General features: G+C 48.3%; 1 protein-coding gene and 1 long non-coding RNA gene across 12 annotated transcripts in view; one reads left to right on the top strand and one right to left on the bottom strand.

Moving 5' to 3' along the window:
• Positions 1-5,402, top strand: part of SPAG9 (sperm associated antigen 9) — a 133,961-nt gene extending 128,559 nt beyond the window's left edge. For all 10 annotated transcript variants that reach the window (XM_084803315.1, XM_084803318.1, XM_084803317.1 and 7 more), the window contains one exon: positions 1,712-5,402. In XM_084803315.1, the coding sequence (XP_084659441.1) occupies positions 1,712-1,827 (116 nt within the window). In that variant the 3' untranslated portion in view covers positions 1,828-5,402. The remainder of the gene's footprint in view (positions 1-1,711) is intronic.
• Positions 5,403-10,867: 5,465 nt separating this feature from the next.
• LOC311609896 lies at positions 10,868-17,213 on the bottom strand. Of its 2 annotated transcripts, none has more exons than XR_014783534.1 (2): positions 17,142-17,213; positions 10,868-13,175 (listed from the first exon to the last, which is right to left on the bottom strand). It is a non-coding gene; the product is annotated as an uncharacterized lncRNA (long non-coding RNA). The 2 variants fall into 2 exon arrangements; XR_014783535.1 differs by lacking the exon at positions 17,142-17,213 and adding an exon at positions 14,013-14,672.
• Between the last annotated feature and the right edge of the window lie 1,407 nt (positions 17,214-18,620).

The raw sequence follows: 18,620 nt of genomic DNA on the forward strand, positions 1-18,620 counted from the left end.
GGCATGCTCCACAACACCTGGCCCATTATAAATATTTAAAATTTAAGAGCCAAACTTGGGGCTGGAGAAATGGTTCAGTGATTAAAAGCCCTTGCTGCTCTTCCAGAGGTCCCCTGCTATATCCCCAATATGCACAAGGAAGTTCACTACAGGTCTATGGGAGCCAATACCCTCTTCTGGCCTTCTTGGGCACTGCATACACATGGTGCACAGACATGCAAGCAAAACACCCATGTACATAAAATAAAAATAAATAAGTCTTAAAAAAACAAGAACAAAAAAGAGCCAAACTTATTTTTCCTTAAATATATGATTATATTTTAGTTGGAGAAAGCTTGTCTTTTGACCTGAGTGTGCTCACTATATTTTGACATTGCTGTGAAAAAGCCATTTTGTAGGCGTGGTCGGGGGTGGGGTGGGGAGGGTTGGCCTGCAGAGAAAAGTTTGTATATTCTGTAATTTCTCTTCCTCTATTTTTAGTCAATAGTGTCATTTTCTTCTGCTAAACTCAAATGGAAACATTACAAAATTCCAGTACATCGGTGGATTATCTTTGTTTCTTAGTGTGCACATTTTTAGGATTCTGCTGAAAAATCCATCCCACTACACAAGTTGTCAGCTAGATTGTACCAGAATAACCTTGCTCTGCACAGCAGAGCTGACTGCTGTGAGCTCGTGGGGAGGAGCAGCAGTGCCGGGGCAGACTCGCCATCTCAGATGGAGGACGCCCCCAGCTCACCGAGAGTCAGCCGGGCTTGCTGGGCCTTAGTTAGTGCGCTCCATACTCACACTTTCTTAATTTGAAATCAACAGGAGTAGAATGTCCATTTTGGAAAAACACAGAACTGGATATATTTGCTTTTTCGTCTCTCATTTTTATTATCATTACTGAACAGACATATTGTAATGTCTGTCCAGCACAGTATTGTGAACTAGCCTTCATGCATGAAAGGAATAGGGAATTTCAGAAGTCAGGCACTTGCTGCTGTGGGGGGTTACAGGTGAAGGTTCTGGCTCTCCTATTTTTTGTCATTGTTACATTTAATGTGTATGTGTGTGTTCATGTGCATACACTATAGCATATATATGGAGATCAGAGGGAAGTCTGTATGAATTAATTCTCCCCTTCCACAATATGGTGGCAAATGCTTTTACCGAGTAAACTACCTCACTGGCCCCCAACTCTTCTTTTACTTTTTTTTTTTCATTTGTGTGCACACCATGTGTATATGGGTACCCTTAGGAGCAAGAAAGAGGAGTCTTATCCCCTGGAACCATAGTCAGAGATGGTTGTGAGCTGCCCAACATAGGTGACGGTCCTCTGAAAGACAACCAAGTGCTCTTGGTTTTTTTTTAAAACTTATTTATTTATTATGTAAACAGTGCAAGCCTGCATACCAGAAGAGGCATTAAATCACATTATAGATGGTTGTGAGCCACCATGTGGTTGCTGGGAATTGAACTCAGGACCTTTGGAGGAACAGTCAGTGCTCTTAACCTCTGAGCCATCTCTCCAGTTCGGATTATCAAGTGCTGTAGTTGTTGAGCCGTCTCTTGTGTCTCCAGCCCCCTGGGATTCTTCACTGTGTTCTCTGCAGTAGAAATCAAACCAGCTTTTTGCATTGTGCTCACAGACTAACTATGAGTCCCGTTCACATCATTCTGAGTTTTCTGTCTTCACCCTAACGTCCGTTTCCTTATGTTCCACTAGGTGATGAAGGTGGAGAATCTGAACTTCTTGGAGAGGATCTTCCACTGGAGCCTTCAGTCACCAAAGCAGAAAGGAGTCACCTCATAGTGTGGCAAGTGATGTGCAGCAATGAATGAGTCCATAACAGACAGGTGGAGACGAGAAAGCTGCCTCTTCTGCATGGTTTATTTTCCCTTTATTTAATGCTCTTTTTGTGAAAGACCACATAATATGTGAGCATTTTTCCCTGTTACCTTTATATTTCAAAATCTGTCCTATGGTAACAGTACAGAGGAGCAAGCTAGTTTACTGCACCAGTGTTAATGGGAAATTTCAGTATATCATGAACAAATCAAAGAATGTTTACTTTCTGCAAACTGGTGAGTTACAGAAAGCAATCCTGATGTGGTTTGCTCTGCCACAGTCTAATGTCACTCACGTAATTGATGAGGTCATGCTTTAGCTGTCACTAATAATGGAACTAATGGAAAGACTTAATAAATGGAACTGTACCACGAAGTACAAGAGAGTTTTCCCAGTGTATTATAGAATTGACACACTAATAACAGATGGATTATCAGGATTTATCTAAATGTCCCAAGAGGGCTAAGAGCTGACTGTAAATTACTTTAACTTTCACTTTCAATTCTGACAAATCTTGTTTATATGGTATATAAAACTTTGTTTTCATCAGATTTGGGGGGTTTTATATTAAAGAAATTAAGGCTACACTATTTAAATAAAATCTCTTGTTCCTGTCTCATTAGAACTCTAAATTTATGAAGCCTACTTCTCTGAATAGTGTCGTTTTTTAAACTAATTTTACCCATTTTCATCCTCACATTTAAGAAATGTATTATTTGAAGTTTAGGAAATATTCTGGGAAATGTAGAGGATACTTCAACATTGGAAGGATGTTCTAAAAGGAAACTGCTTTGTATTCCTTGTCCTAGACAATGGTGGTAGTTGATTCAATTTTTTCCATGGGGGAAAAAAAATGTACCTGTTAGCTAAATGTTCCTAGGCCACTCTTAAGCTGTTGAGTGTGGTGGCTGTGGGGTTGGCCCAATTAGCTGAACGCAGAATGATTAGGAAAGTTGATTTCTTTTGTTCTGTATAAAACTATCAAACACCGATGCTTGCTTGGCATAAATAATGCTTCAGCATCTGTACCCTGCTTAAAATGCCATCTCCAAGGGAAGTGCTGTGAAGCTAGCAAAGTCAGCATTAGTCTTTCCACTCTCAATGTCCATTTGAAAAAGTAGGTTCAAATCTAGTTTTAACTGATGATAACCTTACGAGTTTTCAAAAACCCGGATGCTATAGGGTTTCTTGTTTAACCTCCTCACTCAAGCTTTCTGAAAACGTATGATTTATCATTTCTTTCCCACTGCCACAAGCAAAGTAAAACATAATGTTATGTACTATTTTAAAAATAAAAACATACAGCCCGGCATGGTGGCACACTCCTTTAATCCCAGCACTTTGGAGGCTGAGGCAGATGACCTCTGTGAGTTCGAGGCCAGCCTGCTCTACAAATCGAGTCCAGGACAGCCAAGGCTACATAGAGAAAGCTTGTCTCGAAAAACCTAATAAGTAAATAAATAACAGAAAACAGATCCTCTGGTCATTGGAAGGACCACTTCATAGACAAAACTCAAACACAGGTTTTTCTAATTGTCTGAGCATTCTTTTTTTAATGTTTTTGTTGTTTTGTTTTTGTTTTTTGTTTTGTTTTATTTTTAAAGACAGGATTTTTCAGTGTATCTCTGGCTGGCCTGAAGCTTACTCTGTAGACCTGGCTGGCCTCAAACTCACAGAGATCTACCTGCCTCTGCCTCCCAAATGTTGGGATTATAGGCGTGAGCCACCACACCCAGCTTGTCTAAGCATTCTTCAGTACCAGGGATTTCCTCCCCAGACTGTGATACAAAATTATCTGTAAAAGTGATTTTTTTTCATATACATGATTAGGCTAGATCCTAAAATACATGGGACCTAGTGAGCATGGGAAGCTTTTGTATCATAAGCACATTGGGCACACTCTAAACTGTGGCCCCTGTGTGTTTTAAAGGAAAAACACCTGTTGTGATAAAGCATATTATGTTATCATAGAGGATAATATTTTGATCTACTTATTCATTTTTTTCAGAGCAGATCACTGTTCCATAGCTTGTTTGCTATGTCTTTATTTCAAGTCTGAGTTATTTGGGGCAAATACTTTTTAATAAATACTGTTAACATTTATTGGAAGTATATAAATTCATAAGGAGACACCAAAGTTTGGAGGAATTTTAATCCCAAGAACTGTCCTAGAGTCAGACCCCTCGTTGTTGTTTGGAAGATCTTTTCGTGTTTGTGCGGTGCAGCATAACTCAGGAAGTCAAAAGGTAAAGAAGAAACAGCCATTGTTTCTTTCTGGTTCTAATTGTTTCTTTGAGACTTAATGCCGTTGACTTCACTCAGACTGTAGGTGTGGTGATTTTAGCTCAAGACGTACCTGCAGCGGCTGCTTTAAGGGTTGTGTTTGTGTTTGTAACTCCAGTTCTCTTCCTCGTCCCTCCATAGCAGTCACTCTTGGAATGTTTATTTTGGTCAAGGGGTAGTTTTTGGAAAAAATACCAGAATGTAAGCTGCTTGCAAGCAGTGAAAGGGGCTAAAATGCCATAGTCCCCACAGGACAGGGAGGGCTTGAGTGCTCTGGGCAGTCTCCCATGCAAAAAACTGACTTTGGGAGGAAGAAGGCAGAGCACTGAGAGCTGTCATTGGTTACATCTGGCTTCTCTCTGAGGCTGAACTATATGAGCTGACAAATGTGCAGCCATGGCTGGTCTATAAAAGCAGCAGCAGCATTGTGTGTCTCAATGTGCTAGGTAGTACAGGCTAATATCTCTGTGAGGCAAAAGCAGACTGTTTTCTAGACCTCAGTTTTGAGAATATCCTTCTCTTACTGCGTGTATAGATTCCAAACTGGAAAAATCTCCTACAAGTTGCAGCTTGCTGGGAGCGTAAAACATTTCAGCACAGAGCATGCAGTGCATCACTACTCAGATGGAATGTGTTTGCTGTGGAGAGGTTAATGCACTCTCAGTTGCAGCATTGTTCATTTCTTGTGAAGTCGAGGAGAGACCACTTAACATGCAGCCTTCATAACAGAACAAAATGCCTCATATTAATCTAAAAAGAATATGTGTCTTGTAAATGCCATGGAAATGGATATTTATTTCCTAGTAAGTATTATGACTATTACCAAAGGACTTGACCAGATTTAGGTTTCTTAATTGATCATGTGGGGAAGGGGCTGATTGTGTCCCACTTTATAAGATGGGAAGAGAAGGAAATAAATGTTGAAATCATAAATGCTTTTCTAACAGGGTTGTGCTATTCTGTAACACTAATTGTCTTTTTCTTTCTCTTAAAAATGAAGTTTTATTAATAATTTTGTCATATATTTCTCAATATTTGAATATATTTTAACTGTTTATGTCCCAAATTTGTTTTTGTCCTAGACATCCAGAACTTTCCTTGCCTCATAAACTTGGGCTCTAGAACGGCCCACTTGCTATCTCTTAGATGCTGAGGCTTTGTTTCTATTCGTAAAAAGCTCATTTAGCAATGTAGTTATTTCAGTATTTATTTCTATTATGGAATCCCTGGGGTTCGGAATGTAACTTTGTACATGAAATATATATAAATATGTATATGAAACATGTGTGAGGTCCAGTGTGCTTTGTTTTTATCTTTCTTGGGGCTCTAGACTTGGTTTTTATCAGAAAGTCCAATAATCTGTCCCATAAAACATCATTTCTGAGAACCAAGATTACTGTTCTGTGACACGGACTGAAAGTGAGCAGTGGGGACATTTAGACCTGTCCGTGGTTCACAAGTACAGGTGGCACGTGGCAGTGGTTAAGAGGGCATTCAGTCGGCAGCTAGGAAAGCGGAGTTAGCCCTGCACTCAGCCCCTGGGATTGATTGCTCAGTGGTAAGAGACATGTTCCAATATGAAGTTTTGACCTGTGTTTTGACACACTTGTTCAGGGATGTGAGCACATGAATGATTATAAAGGAGACCCACAGCAGCACAGCAGTTTAGTACAGTAGTGATTAATGTGATACCGATGTGTCTTGATTATGTTTTCAAGACAGTGAAATTAGGTGACTGGTGAGATTTGGTGCCAGTGAGTTGGCACAGTGGATAAAGGTGTTTAAGGTCACGACTCCTTCTACAAGTCATCTTGTGACGTTGGTGTACACACACACACACACACTGGGGGGTGATAACTGTAAAAAATAAATTTAAGAAAGGTGGAGTTCTTGCTTCTCTTTTCTTTTCCCTCCTTTCTCCTCCTCCTTCTTGCCTCAAACTCAGAAATCCACATGCCTCTCCCTCCTGAGTGCTGGGATTAAAGGTATGCACAATCATGCCTCGCAGAGGCTGCGACTGCTTCAAGTTCTTAATGATAATAGTAATCTTTGGCCTTTGTTTTTCATTCTTTTGATACAGGCTCTCACTTATTGGGCTTGGCTTCCCTGGAACTTGCTGTGTAGATTAGGTTGGTCTTGAACTCACAGAGTAAGAGATTGGGGTTCAATTAAGGAGGGTCGAAGTACTTAGAATTTCCAATTTATCAAAGGAGACACTGAAGCCAAATAGTTCTTTGCTTCTTTGGCCAGCTAAAAGCAGCATAATAGCTTCCACCCACAGAGGTAAAGAGTTCAGGTTCTAAAATAGAGGAAGACAAAATACAGCCTGACTGTGGGTGCAGCAATCTCATCAGAAGCTGCAGTTCTTAATCATGCCAGAAGAGGGAGGTGTGGCCATGATCTGCCCTGGGAGCTATTGCACAGTAAGGTTTTCCTCCTCAAGCTGGTAACATTTGTTTACAAGGAGGGTAGCCCTCCTGTCTCGTATTTTCCAGGAGACAAAGCTTCATTCGCCCTTGGCCTTTGGGTAGTGATTTTGTAAGGTTTTACCCCTGCCTCAGCTTCATAGTCCTTATTTTTGGATTCAAAAGCAGTTGAAGATTAGGATACTGTAAGCTTGCTGCTACCTCTCATGAGCCTGTTTTGCTTAGCAAGACAATTTCTTATAGTTTTCATAGGCAGAGGCCATTAGCTCATGGCATCTAGTTTTTCCAGGTACATGTCCATGAATTCACATGCGATCTGCAGGAACTCCCTGTGGAGAGCATTACGGAGCCCATGTTATCCACAGGCCTAGGCATGGGAAGCCCTGCTGGCCGTGGAACCGCTGCACATGTCGGGTAAGGCCTGCCTGTGAGTCCTGGTCCACTGGCTGATAATTGGTGACCCTCCAATAGTTCCATGACTACTGTGTTCCCTTGCTATAACACCGCATAATGCTCAGCCTGAGCAAGTGAGGTACTGTGTGCAGTACAACACACCCTGGCCCTGCAGGGCACTCAGCAGAGGTCAGATGTGTAGATGAATAAGAGGAACACAGGTTGATGAGGAAAGCTGACTCAGAAATGCTGACATGTAATCAAATGTATTCAATGCAGGGCTTGAACATGTGACACTGGAATGTTATCTGCTTATAATTTGGCTGCAAGAATTTCCCATCTGTTTATCAGTGCTCCGAGCCTGGTATGACCCCGGGGGGAAGGTGGTCCCCAGAGAAGCAGTACTCTGACCCTGTCAGAGACCTTTCCTTGTTGGCCTGCCATCCCCAACTGAAAGAAAAGATTTATTCTGAAAATTAAGCACAGGAAGACTGCATTTAATTCCTAATGCAGACAGAAAGAAGCATGAAAGTAGTGGTAAAGTTGACATTTTTAGATACCATTCAAGCATTCGTGACACCTGTTTCCTAATGCTTTATAACAAGAACCAAACTCAGAACATGAGTGGAGAACAGACACCAAATCAAGTAAAACTAACATCAAATACACAACAGGGCGGAGACTGGTGTCCAGAGGCTTCTATGCTTTTGGTATGACTTTAAGGCTTAGTAGTACCCTTCCTAAGCAAGAAGGCAAAATTGTGTCTTTGGAGATATTAACAGGGGCATCTCAGGCACAGACACCCCAACAGGGAGTAACTGTGCAGAAACCAGGTTTTCCTCCTTGGCCCCACAGTAGTGGTCTTGAGGTTCTTTGTTGCAAGAAAGCATGTGGTCATGTGTCACTCGACAATTAGCAAGATGCCTGTGTCCTTCCGTGAGGATGCCTCATTTTCTTTTCCTGGTGTCCTTTGTCACCCGGCCTATCTTCTTTTACCTTTGAATCATCCCAAACAAGGATTTGTGGTTTAAGTTTGAAATGTGGGAGTGAGTTTTCAGCCATTGGCCTTCCATGCTTTATGCTTTGGTCTGTATCTGTGGAGGCTGGACAGGCGGTAGGGGTGAGTGTGGGGAACTGCACTTCCTTCTCAGGGAAGCTACGAGGGGCTTTTCACAAACAACTAGGAGCAACAGTGTAAGACAGTCCTCACCAAGAGCATGCTTTACTCACTCTCAGGGGCATCTCATGCACTTGTGTTTCCTGGGGAATCTTTTTTTTTGGGGGGGCGGGGTGTTGAGACAGAGTTTCTCGGTGTATCCCTGACTGGCCTGGAGCTTACTCTGTAGACCAGGCTGGCCTCGAAAGCACAGAGCTCTGCCTGCCTCTGCTGGGATTAAAGGCGTGCACCAGCACCACCGGCTCCTGGGGGATCTTGGAGCTGGACAGAAACTAGGAAAGCATCAATACCATCAGACACCTTCTTCCTAGGGCCCCTTTAGCAACTGAGATGATGGGATGAGAGATGAGGTCACAAGACCCGGTCGTTCCCTGAGCAAGAAAGGAGGTGAAGAAAGACGACCCAATGTGCCAGCTAGAGAGCAGGCTCTTCTCCCTTTTCAGCACAAGGTGGCGCCATACTGGAATTAACCTCCAAGTGCTAAGGAGCCAGAAGCCAAGAGCAGCAACAGCAGAGCTGTTGACTCTTAGTTCAGTGCCTTCCTTTCCCCCAGGCTGCTGTGCTTTCTCACTCCCCTGCTTCTCCTCCCCACCTGTTCACTAGGGGCAGGAAAACATCTTTGCTCTGCTCCACCAAGGTAGCCTATAGCCTGGGCATCAGGGGACCCAGGCATGGGGCTGGTGCTGAGGTGAGCAGGTTTTGTTTGTTTGCTTCCTTGCTTTGTTTTCGAGACAAGGTTTCTCTGTATAGCCCTGGCTGTCCTGGAACTCTCATTGTAGACGATGCTGGGCTCAAACTCACAGGGATCCACCTGCCTCTGCCTCCAGAGTGCTGGGATCAAAAGTGTGAGCTACCACATCTGGCGAGGTGAGCAGGTTTTGAGATAGGTAAGAGAAACATTGGCCTGAGGGAGTTTTGGAAGTGTCCACACCACAAGTGTGGTGTTTGAAGTTGCAGAGCAATTTCTGCTGCTACCTCTGAGCATGCTAAAGGAAATGTCATGGAATCAGCTTAGTGAGTTGCTTCAATGGAAACTTCATCCAAGCCGATAACAAATATCTCTGTTACATAACTCAGCAGGTCACAGCACTAGCTAAGCCCATTATAGGCCATCAATCCACATCTATTTCCTGGCTTTTATAGCTGCTGCTGGAAAAGAAAGGCGGGGGTAAGGATTAGAGGGAGAGCATTTGTGTGCCGGAATAGACCTCCAAGGCCTCTCTCCCCCTCCTCTCTACACTCCCTCCTCTGCTGTCTCTCGGGGACAGGGACCTGTTAGTCAACTGCCCTTGCTATCAGTGAGCTCACATCCCCTCCTGAGCTGCTCCGTGTGGTCACTGCCTTAGCCTTGTCATTTTTTTCTCTGAGCCTCAGTTTTTAGACACAACAGTGTTGGGCCAGAATGAGTCCTAGGATAGCTTTCTGCCCCAGGATTGAGGGAGGGGAGGGCTCCTCCACCATCTGTGATCAGTGTTGGTTACACGTTAGTGAGGGGGAAGATATCACCAGAAGGCTGGGGAAGGTGAGGTTTTGACTGTCAGCCCCATGGAGGGGACAGAAGCTTGGCCAACATTCCCTACCCAGGCTGCTGACACCAGGAGGGGATCAGGGGGGTGGAGACTGGAGTAGGGTGGGTGCTGCAGAGCCCATGGTGAAGCACCCTTGCAGGCTTCCTGAGGTCTCGATACAGGCCAGCCAAGTGACAGCTGCTCTGGGTCACACACCTGGCTAAAGCAGGCACAGGCCTGAAGGATATGGCATCTCAGCAGCAGTGACTAGCAGCCTCAAGCTTAGGGGGTTTAAGAGAATTCACAGCTATTCCAGAAGGATGGATATGGATGCCCCAAACTCCAGCCAAAGTTTCTCTAGGGAGGGAGCTCCCCTATTATCCCCACAGCGAAAGAAAGCTCTATCCTGGACTGACCCCTGCACAGCACTGAAGTCCAGACCCACCAGCTGACATGGCTAGACAGCACAGGGAAAGAAAGGGAAGAGCCAGGGGAAGGTGCTTGGGGCAAAGACCATTTTCAGGCAGAAAGCCAAATTCCTAGCCCTTCTTTTGGGGCCCTGGCCCAGTACAAGAATGGCAGGAACATCCCTCGGGCAGGAAGGCCAGGCCATCACTACCCCTCCCCAGCTCTGGGGTGCTGAAAATAGAAGATTGCTAAGAGGTGTGAGTGACCTCCTGGGTGGCAGCACTGGGACAGGCTGGTAGCAATGCCCCCCACCCACCCACACAGCGTGGCAACATAGTGGAAAGAAAGGTAAAGATTAAATGCTATGGAACAGGGATTTCCAGGACATGGGTGTGACCCCAAGATGTAACCTCTGAGGCAAGTGGTGGCTTTTCTGGAACCCCAGATCCTGCAGAACCTTATACACTCAGGAACTCCAAGTTCCTCCTTTCTTTAGGGCTAGCCCTTTCTTTAGGGCTAGGCTCTGCAGTCATTGCTGCATCTCTCTTGGAGAACTACCTGGCTCATCAGCAGCTACAGCTGGGGTCCAGAGCCAGGCCCATTGCTACTACCCAGCAGCTTGACACCATCACCATGGTAGAGAAGGTGGTGTCCTTTACTGAGATGAGACAGACGGTGAGCATATTTGTGAGTCCCTAGCCCCACAAGCAGTCCCAGAATGGGCTCTCAGGGTCACTTTCTCTCAGTCACCTCAGAGCAGACACCTGAGTTGTATGAGAAGCTCTGATACCAGAGCTGTACAAGGTGGAGTTCCATCTGGGGACACCAGTCAGTCCTGGGGGAAAGACAGTGGTTTATGTAGGAATGGTGTTTGTGGAAGTCAAAGGAGGACATGTAAACTCTAGATGGAGTAGCAGAAGCTTCCTGGCCCTGCCAAGGTATTCCTGCCCCTGCCTCTCCAGAAGTCTGCCTCCCCTCTGGGCTTAAAGGCTGGTTCTGAAGAAAGCTGAGAGAGCCATTTTGCTCCTCAATGGCCTCTGCTTTCCCCTCTTGAATTCAGTGTCAGGGACTACATGCAGCTCCAGCAGAGAGGAGGCTCAGGAAATAGGATGGGGAGTGCCCAGGCCTGAGTGTCCTTCCAGGGCCTATTTGTCCTTGTGAAAGAGTTGAGAAGTCAGCATGGATTATTCTAGAAACTTCCCTGGGCTGGGCAGGGGGACAGGAACACCAAGATCATTATAAAAACTGAAGGTCAGGTCTGTGTCTGTCACTGGCTGCCCTGTCTCCAGGTCTGTCCTGAGCACTGAGAAGCTGTACATCATCATCTTTGGTCCTGACCCACTGAAGATGTCTAGCAGCGCCCACTGTACAGTTGTGACAACAGAAACAGGAACAAACGCATCCTTCCATTTGAGAACTACGGTCTTAGAGGACAGGTGACCGAGAACTCTAGGATGGCCCATCCACCTCATTCTAAAAGCCTTTCCACCCGATGCTCCTGCTGTGGCCTCTTCAGGATGAAAATCCCCTTTAGGAATCTGGTTCCTACTATTCATTTGAAGGACCTGTGTGGGATCCAGGTCCTTATCCACAGGGTGATGGAAGGAACATCTGCCCACAGGGAAACAGACCTGGATAACAGCCAGCTGGGTCAGCCTGGGCTTCACTTCCTGACCCTAAGGCACACATGGACACAGGGGTAGGAGTAACGGTCAGGGTGGCAGTGGGATGACTTTGAACACCTGCCATGAGGCCATGCCCCTCAGATGGGTGGCTGTGTGCTCAGCCTCACTTGGAACCTTGCACATGGGCTGCCCTCACTCAGCCTGCTGAATGTGACCTGTGATTGTCACATCTAAGAATTATTTCCTATGGCTAAATAACCTCAACATCTGCCAAGTGTACCTGCCCCTGAAGGCAGGGGATGGGCCTAATGAACCCAGAGGCTGCCTTTAATTCTGGGCTCTAGATGTAAAAGTCAGTGTGTAGGAACTTCTTATATGGTAGGGTTTTCGGGTACATTCTGTCACTTGAGTTACACATTATCCTATGAAATGAGTATTCTCACATTATAGCCAAGAAAGCTGGGACTTGCCTCAAGTCACAAAGTCGTCAGGTGTTGGGTCATGTGATTGGGCCTGGCCCCTGGGTGGCACTGTTGAGCATACCAGGCCAACTAACAGAAGGATGGAAGGGCAGCCTGCAGATGCCTAGTCCAGAAAGGAGGAGTGGAAGATGACAAGGTTTGGAGCTCCAGGGACTGGGTGGTGGCAGTGCTATTAATGGAAACAGGGAAGTCCGGAGGAGGAGGTTTGGGGCCAGGAGACAATGAGTTCATCCTCAGACATGTTGACCTGATCTGCTAACAGTGGGATATTTCAGCTGAGGTCTAGCCACAATTCAATGAGGAAAAATTAAGACCTAGTAAATATCCTTGACCAAAGCCAAATCCCCAAGCTGCTCTTGCTCTGTCCAAGGTTTTCTGGCCTGGGCCTTGGGCTGCAGTGTCACGATGGTAGCAGCCCAGCCCCAGGCCCAAGTTCAAATCCTGCACTGACCACTGGAGGCCACCACTGTGCACAGTTGGGGTAATGCTGCCAAGGTGTACCAACCCAGAAGAGGGTTTGGAGCCAGGATCCCCCTCACAGGAGACAGAGGCCTTTTTCCCTCTTTGTAGAACACAGGAGGGGTTCACAAGACCAGAATCAAGTATCAGGCAGAAGGCAAAGCTTTTCTCCCAAGAGTCTGAATAATCCTCTCCATCAGGTTCTGGTGACCTTGGAGCCAGGAGGGAAAAGCCACAGAGCCCCCTTAGCTCGGATGCTTTGAGAACAGCTGCCCTGGGGGACACAGTGTTCAGGGCTCTAGTGACCTCGCTGCGAGCAGGAGCCCAGCTGTTTCAAGCCTCCACATGTCTCCCCTGACATTTGCGTCAGCAATTCTGCCCTTTGACTTTTCACTCCCAGGAGAGCAGGGTGGAGGCCATCAGGACTAATTATTTGCAGTTCGATTTGACCAGTAGTTTATTGGGGTTTGGCCTGGCTTTCTGGTCTCCCCGACCCCAGCTTTATAGTCTTGGTCTCCTGGGGGAAGCGGAAGAAGCAAGGGCAGGAGTGGTTCCTCTTAGTCTCCTGCTGTTGGAAGCCCTGTGGGAAGGCACGCTTGTAAAAGGGCTTGGAGAGGTGTCCCCACGCTCACACCCAGCTCAAGCCCTGCCCCCCCCAACCTTGAACCAGCCTCCTGCTGTGCTTGGACTTGTTGGGACATGTCCCCAAGTGGGCGGCGGCCAGGAGAGGGGATGCCAGTCTCCTGGCTGCTTGCCCAGGCTATGGTGTGTGTGGGGGGTGGGGGGTGGGTACAGGGTTTGAAAGAGCTGGGGGTGGGGCAGGAACTGTAGAGTCCACGGGTCTCCCCAGGCCCTGGGCCCATAAGGTATCTGGTTTCCTCTATATTTGGCCTCGGCATTACTGACTGACATGCCCTCTCAGAGGGGCAGGCAGCCAGCCATACCCATGATGTCTCCTTGCAGGGTCTGGATTTATCTGAGGGCTCCAAGAGAGGATTAAGGGCATGTTTCCTCCCAGCTCCTGGTCAGACAGGAGTCAAAGGTAGATGGCATAAAGAACTGGCCCTGAAACTTTTCTAGGAATTCCCAGTATGTGTACTAGAATGTTCCTTTTGCTCGGGTTCCTGGAGGAAGTCCTAGGCTCTGCAGTGGCAGGGGTGAGGTGGGGCATGACCTCTACCCCTTCCCTTAGGAGTTTTCTAGGTACTCAGGTACCATCTCTCAGTTAAGAATCCAGATCCCTTTATGCAGAAGGCAGCTATAATCCCCAGATTACAGAGGCTGAGACAGGATCACAAGATCCAAGCTGGTCAGAGCTACCTAATGAGACTGTCTCAAAAAAGGAAATGAAAAGGGACACCCCCCCCCAACACACACACATACATACACACACAGAACAACTTCATTAGAGATTTACCCCGAGCCACTGGAGGAAAGCATAGCTGGTCCATCCTTAGTGTTTCTCTGATCACTATTTCCAAAAAAGCAAGTGGACCTGCCACCATCCCCAGCTTTGCATTTTGCTGAGTGCACTCACGTTCACAGGAGGGACTGACAGCGTCCCACTCAGAGGAAAGTGTCTCTCAGATCCTGTACCATAGCTCTGAGAAAGCCTCACACTTCACTATTCTGTCCTCTTGTTTCTCCTCCAGCTGTGGGCAGAGCCCACGCGGCGGCAGCTGGTCCTAGGCAGTGTCGGTACACTCTTGTTCCAGGAAATGCTGGCCCTTTCACTTCTTGGCCAGAGCCCAGCACCACCAGCAGCCAGCCGTGTTCTGAGAGACTCTCCTGAGCACTCCATGGCCAACTTTCAGCACTGGTCACCTTTGTGTCCCTGTAACTCCTCCCTGAGCCTCCACTGGACAAGGAGACAGCAGGTGGGCCTCTCATAGACCAGGCTGGAGACACAGAGGGCCCCTGCACTGCTCACTGTTGGCTGCAGGGCCCAGTCTGCCCTCTGAGAAGTCACATGACTGCCACGCTCCCTGAGAAGGCTGCTGCTGTGGCAGGTGTCTGGGTTAGAGCCAGCCTGAGCGCCAGCCGCTTCCTTAATCTCCCACTTTGACTTCAGTTTCTTGTTCTGCAAAATGGGTGTATGAGTTGCTTGTCGCGGGGCCTAGGGTAAGCGCTAAGCCAGAAGATGTTTGTAAAAGTCCTCTGTGAACTACAAAGGTTAAGCAGGGTAGTTATTATTCTTATGGGAAACTAGTAAATGGTGGAAGAAAGAACTCCCCCCTCCAAAAAAAAAAAAAAAGCTGATCTCAGCTTGTGGGTACAAAGGCCAAGCTCACACCCACCAGGTCTATGATCTGGGGTCCCTCCAGCCCCGCCGAGGAGCCAGTCTGAGCCAGCAGTCAGTGAAGCCTTGACTGAAAAACAGCATTCTGCTGAAGTAGAAACCATCTGCTGGCCTGTGGTGGGGAGGGGCCCAAGCTTCTCTTTACAGTGTGGGGGCACTCCCCAAGAAGAACCCTCCTTTGGATGGGTTTGAGAACCATAAAGCCTAGGGGTTCAGAGAAGGCCAGCTTCTCACATACAACAGGCATTCCATTTTCAAAGGCTAAATGCCCCTCTGTGGGGCGCAGTAGGGGACGTGCTAACCCTAATTCCTAGTCACACCGCATTAGCAGACCTCAGCCTGTAAAGTAGGCATAGGTCCCCTCCGGGATGGTTGGGCAGGCAGTGGGGGAGGAAGGAGCCTCGGGAGGGATACTGAGGCCATGTTGCCTCTCCCTGTCTGGAAAGGAACAACAGCCTTGGCCTTGACCAGTGGCCAAGGGGGCAGGTCTCCTGGCCTAGTCAGGCTCCCGCTCCCCACCCCCTCAGCCAGCTGCTCAGCAGCCAGCTGTCATGAAGTCATTGCCACCTTCCTAGTCCAGCCTGCCTGCAGGCATCCCCTTCCCTCTCTTGCCCTGCCCCACCCCCGTGCTGACATCCCATTTGGCAAAAAAGGTTGGAAAAGCCGCTGACTCTTTCAGACCCTGAGTTCATTGACTGGTCAGGGCCCACTGGCCACAGACTGATCATGAAAGGGAGGCCCTCGCCTGAAGCTGCTGGCCCCACCTGCCAAAGCATTCCTGTAACTCAACGTGCCCAACACTGTCACCCATGCTCTTGCTGGCACCTCCTCAAAGATCCTACACACAGCCTCCCATGTATAGCACCTCCCACAAGGACACACCCCAATACACACACACACACACACACACACACACACACACACACTTCTTTATACTGTGGGATGAGTTCTTGGCCATCAGTGGCCACTACAGCCACACAGTTACTCACGTACCTATCTTTGATCTGTCCCCTTGAGGTTCACTAGATCAAAAAACACAACTAGGCTGAACCAAGGGAGTGGGGGTGGCATAGAGCAGTGGGGGGGGGGGCAGGGCTGTTTAGTCCTCTGGCCTAGAAGATGGCTAGGTCACAGGAACAGGCAGTAGAGCCAAGACTGCTCTTCACAATCCATTAATGCCTACCCTGCTGGCTGGTGGAAACAAGTCTGAGAGGATACACAGAGAGGTCTAGTCACACAGCCAAAGTTCTGTCCACATTTATTTATTTATTTATTTTTAAACAAAGTGTCCAAGACTGTAACAGAGGCTGGGTATGGTAGCATATTCCTTTAACCCCTCAGGCAGACCAATCTCAGAGTTTGAGGCCAGCCTGGTCTACATAAGAGTTCCAAGCCAGCCAAGGGCCATGATGTGAGATCCTGTCTCAACAAAAACAGTGTACCCTGTCTTCCTACCACACTGTGCCCAAGCCTCTCCAACAGGCAGAACTAGCTTCATCTGGCCTGGCCACAGCTTTCTCAAGGTCCACCACCCAGATGGGCACTGGGTGAGACTTTCGCCCTCTGTGCTAGGGGCAAGGGCACTGGAAGCTATCCAGGGGAGGCCCTGCTAACTGAGCCACAGCCTTCACTGGCTTAGAATGTGAAACTGAGCTTAGCCTATGCCTGCCCTTGGCAACTACTCGGCCTCCAGCTCCCAAGACACCCTCCCTCCCGAATCTCCCCTCTGTCTTGGTGTCTGTCTTCAGGGCTCATACATAGAAACGTTCTGTCACTGCCAGGCCCAGGGCTTCTCTGTGGACTATCCACTGACAGCCCCACAGGCAGTAACATCTCCTGGGAGGTGCCTACTAGAGGCCTAACAAAGACTGCTGAATGGATGGCTGAACTGGGTGTGTGTCCCCTGCCCTACCTTCGCCCCAGGTGGGCGCTCTGGTCTCCAGTGGGGAAAACCATCAACATCAACCCAGGAACTGGGAGTTCCATGTCACGGTTGTGACCCGCTTTCAGTATGTAGTGTAGTACCAGGGGTCGCATGTACACAGTTCCTTCAGACACCGGGGGGGCTACTCGCTTCTTTCTCTCTGGCTCAGAACGGGCACCCAATGGAGCAGACCCAGACAGGGGTGTCCTATATTGTAAATAAAACTGCCGCCCAGAATAGCCCAGAACATTCGCAACCAGGGAAGCAAGGCGACAGGAGTAACTGTGGCACCTTACCCCCCAGCCGCACCCCCCCACACACACATGGGACTGGATCCACCCTGAAGAACACCCGTCAACATCCTGCTTCCGGCATGCTCTCCTGGAGGCCGCACAGAGGGGTGTTTGTTCGCAGTGGGCGGCGGGAGAGAAGCTAATCGCTTTGCACCTCTGGTCCCCGGCTGAAGGTCAGGAGGTAAGGCGACCCACGGTTATAAATAACCCTGCCAGGCTGCTGAGGGCAGCTCGCTGGATCCGCGCCGCTCTCCAGCCGGCCCGACGGGGCCGGATTGATTTCTGGCATCCCGGCCACCGGGGGAACTTGAACCCTAGAGAGCTGAGCGCCATGACCTTTGGGGGTGGTGCACAAGGTCAGGCCAGGCCTCCTGTGCTTCCCTGTCTCTTAAATGTAGGCATTTGCTCCTTTGTCACTCTGCAGAGGCCACAAGGTGGAGGTTGTGCATGCGACCCCCAAACGCAGGCACCCCGTACCCCTGCACCGCACCACCAAGCCCTGGTCCTTAGCCCGCTCCATCGAGGCAGGGAGGCCCAGAGTGTGCCTCTCTGATTGGGAGCCCCTGCTCCAAAGCCCAGCCCTGCCTCCTGAGGGCTGATCCGATAGGGAGTTGACCCCAGAGTTGACTAGCCCATCTCTGCTACATGGAAACAGACTTCCTAGTCTCACTTTGGAACGCCAAGCGGAAAGACTCTAGTGACATCTGGTTATGCATTAGGGAGGCAGGCGCCCCTTTCAGTCTCCCTATGGATTGTAAAGAGAGGGGAATTTAATCTGCGAGGGGTGGTGGGTATGCCTCTTATTTTTAAAAGCAAAACTTTTTTTTGCGGGGGTGGGGGGGTGAAGTACGCAGGCCGACCATCATACAAAAGTATACAGCTGAGGGGCATAGCACAAATTGCATATACCCACATAGCCAGTATCCAAACCAAAGAACAGCACAGGCAGGGGATTCACTCTGCTGGGAATGGCAGTCCTTGCCTGCACTGCTGATGGAGCTTGCCTGTAATCCTAACACTCAGGAAACAGAGGCAGGTGGATCAGAGTTTAAGGTCATCCTTGGCCACATAGCAAATTTGAGACTACTTGAACTATGTGAAACCCTGCCTCAAAACAAGCAAACAAACAAAAAACCACCCCTCCAATCAGCCCCCACCAACACCAGAAGTTCATCAAGGCTGCCCCCCCTCCAACTCTAAGGGCACTTCTCACACAGCCAGCCCTCCAGCCCTGTGGGCTGCTATGACCGGTTTATGACAAGCCCACATGTGGCATGGAGTTTCTTTTGCTCAGTGTCCTGTCTGTGAGGACCAGCCATGCTGTCTCAGGCAGCCAGTCCCAGGCCACGCATAGGCCCCTTGTCTTCCTGGGAACTTGTCACTGGGTGGCTCTCATAATTTAGCCACCCGTTTTACTGTTGATGGACAGTAGGGTGGGCTCCAGTTCCTGACAACAGTGCAGAGCATCCCTGGGCCCAGTCCAACCTCTGCCCAAGAACCCATCCATAC

This window comes from Acomys minous, assembly GCF_964271855.1.
Source record: "Acomys minous genome assembly, chromosome: 12".
NCBI classification, from domain to species: Eukaryota; Metazoa; Chordata; class Mammalia; order Rodentia; family Muridae; genus Acomys; species Acomys minous.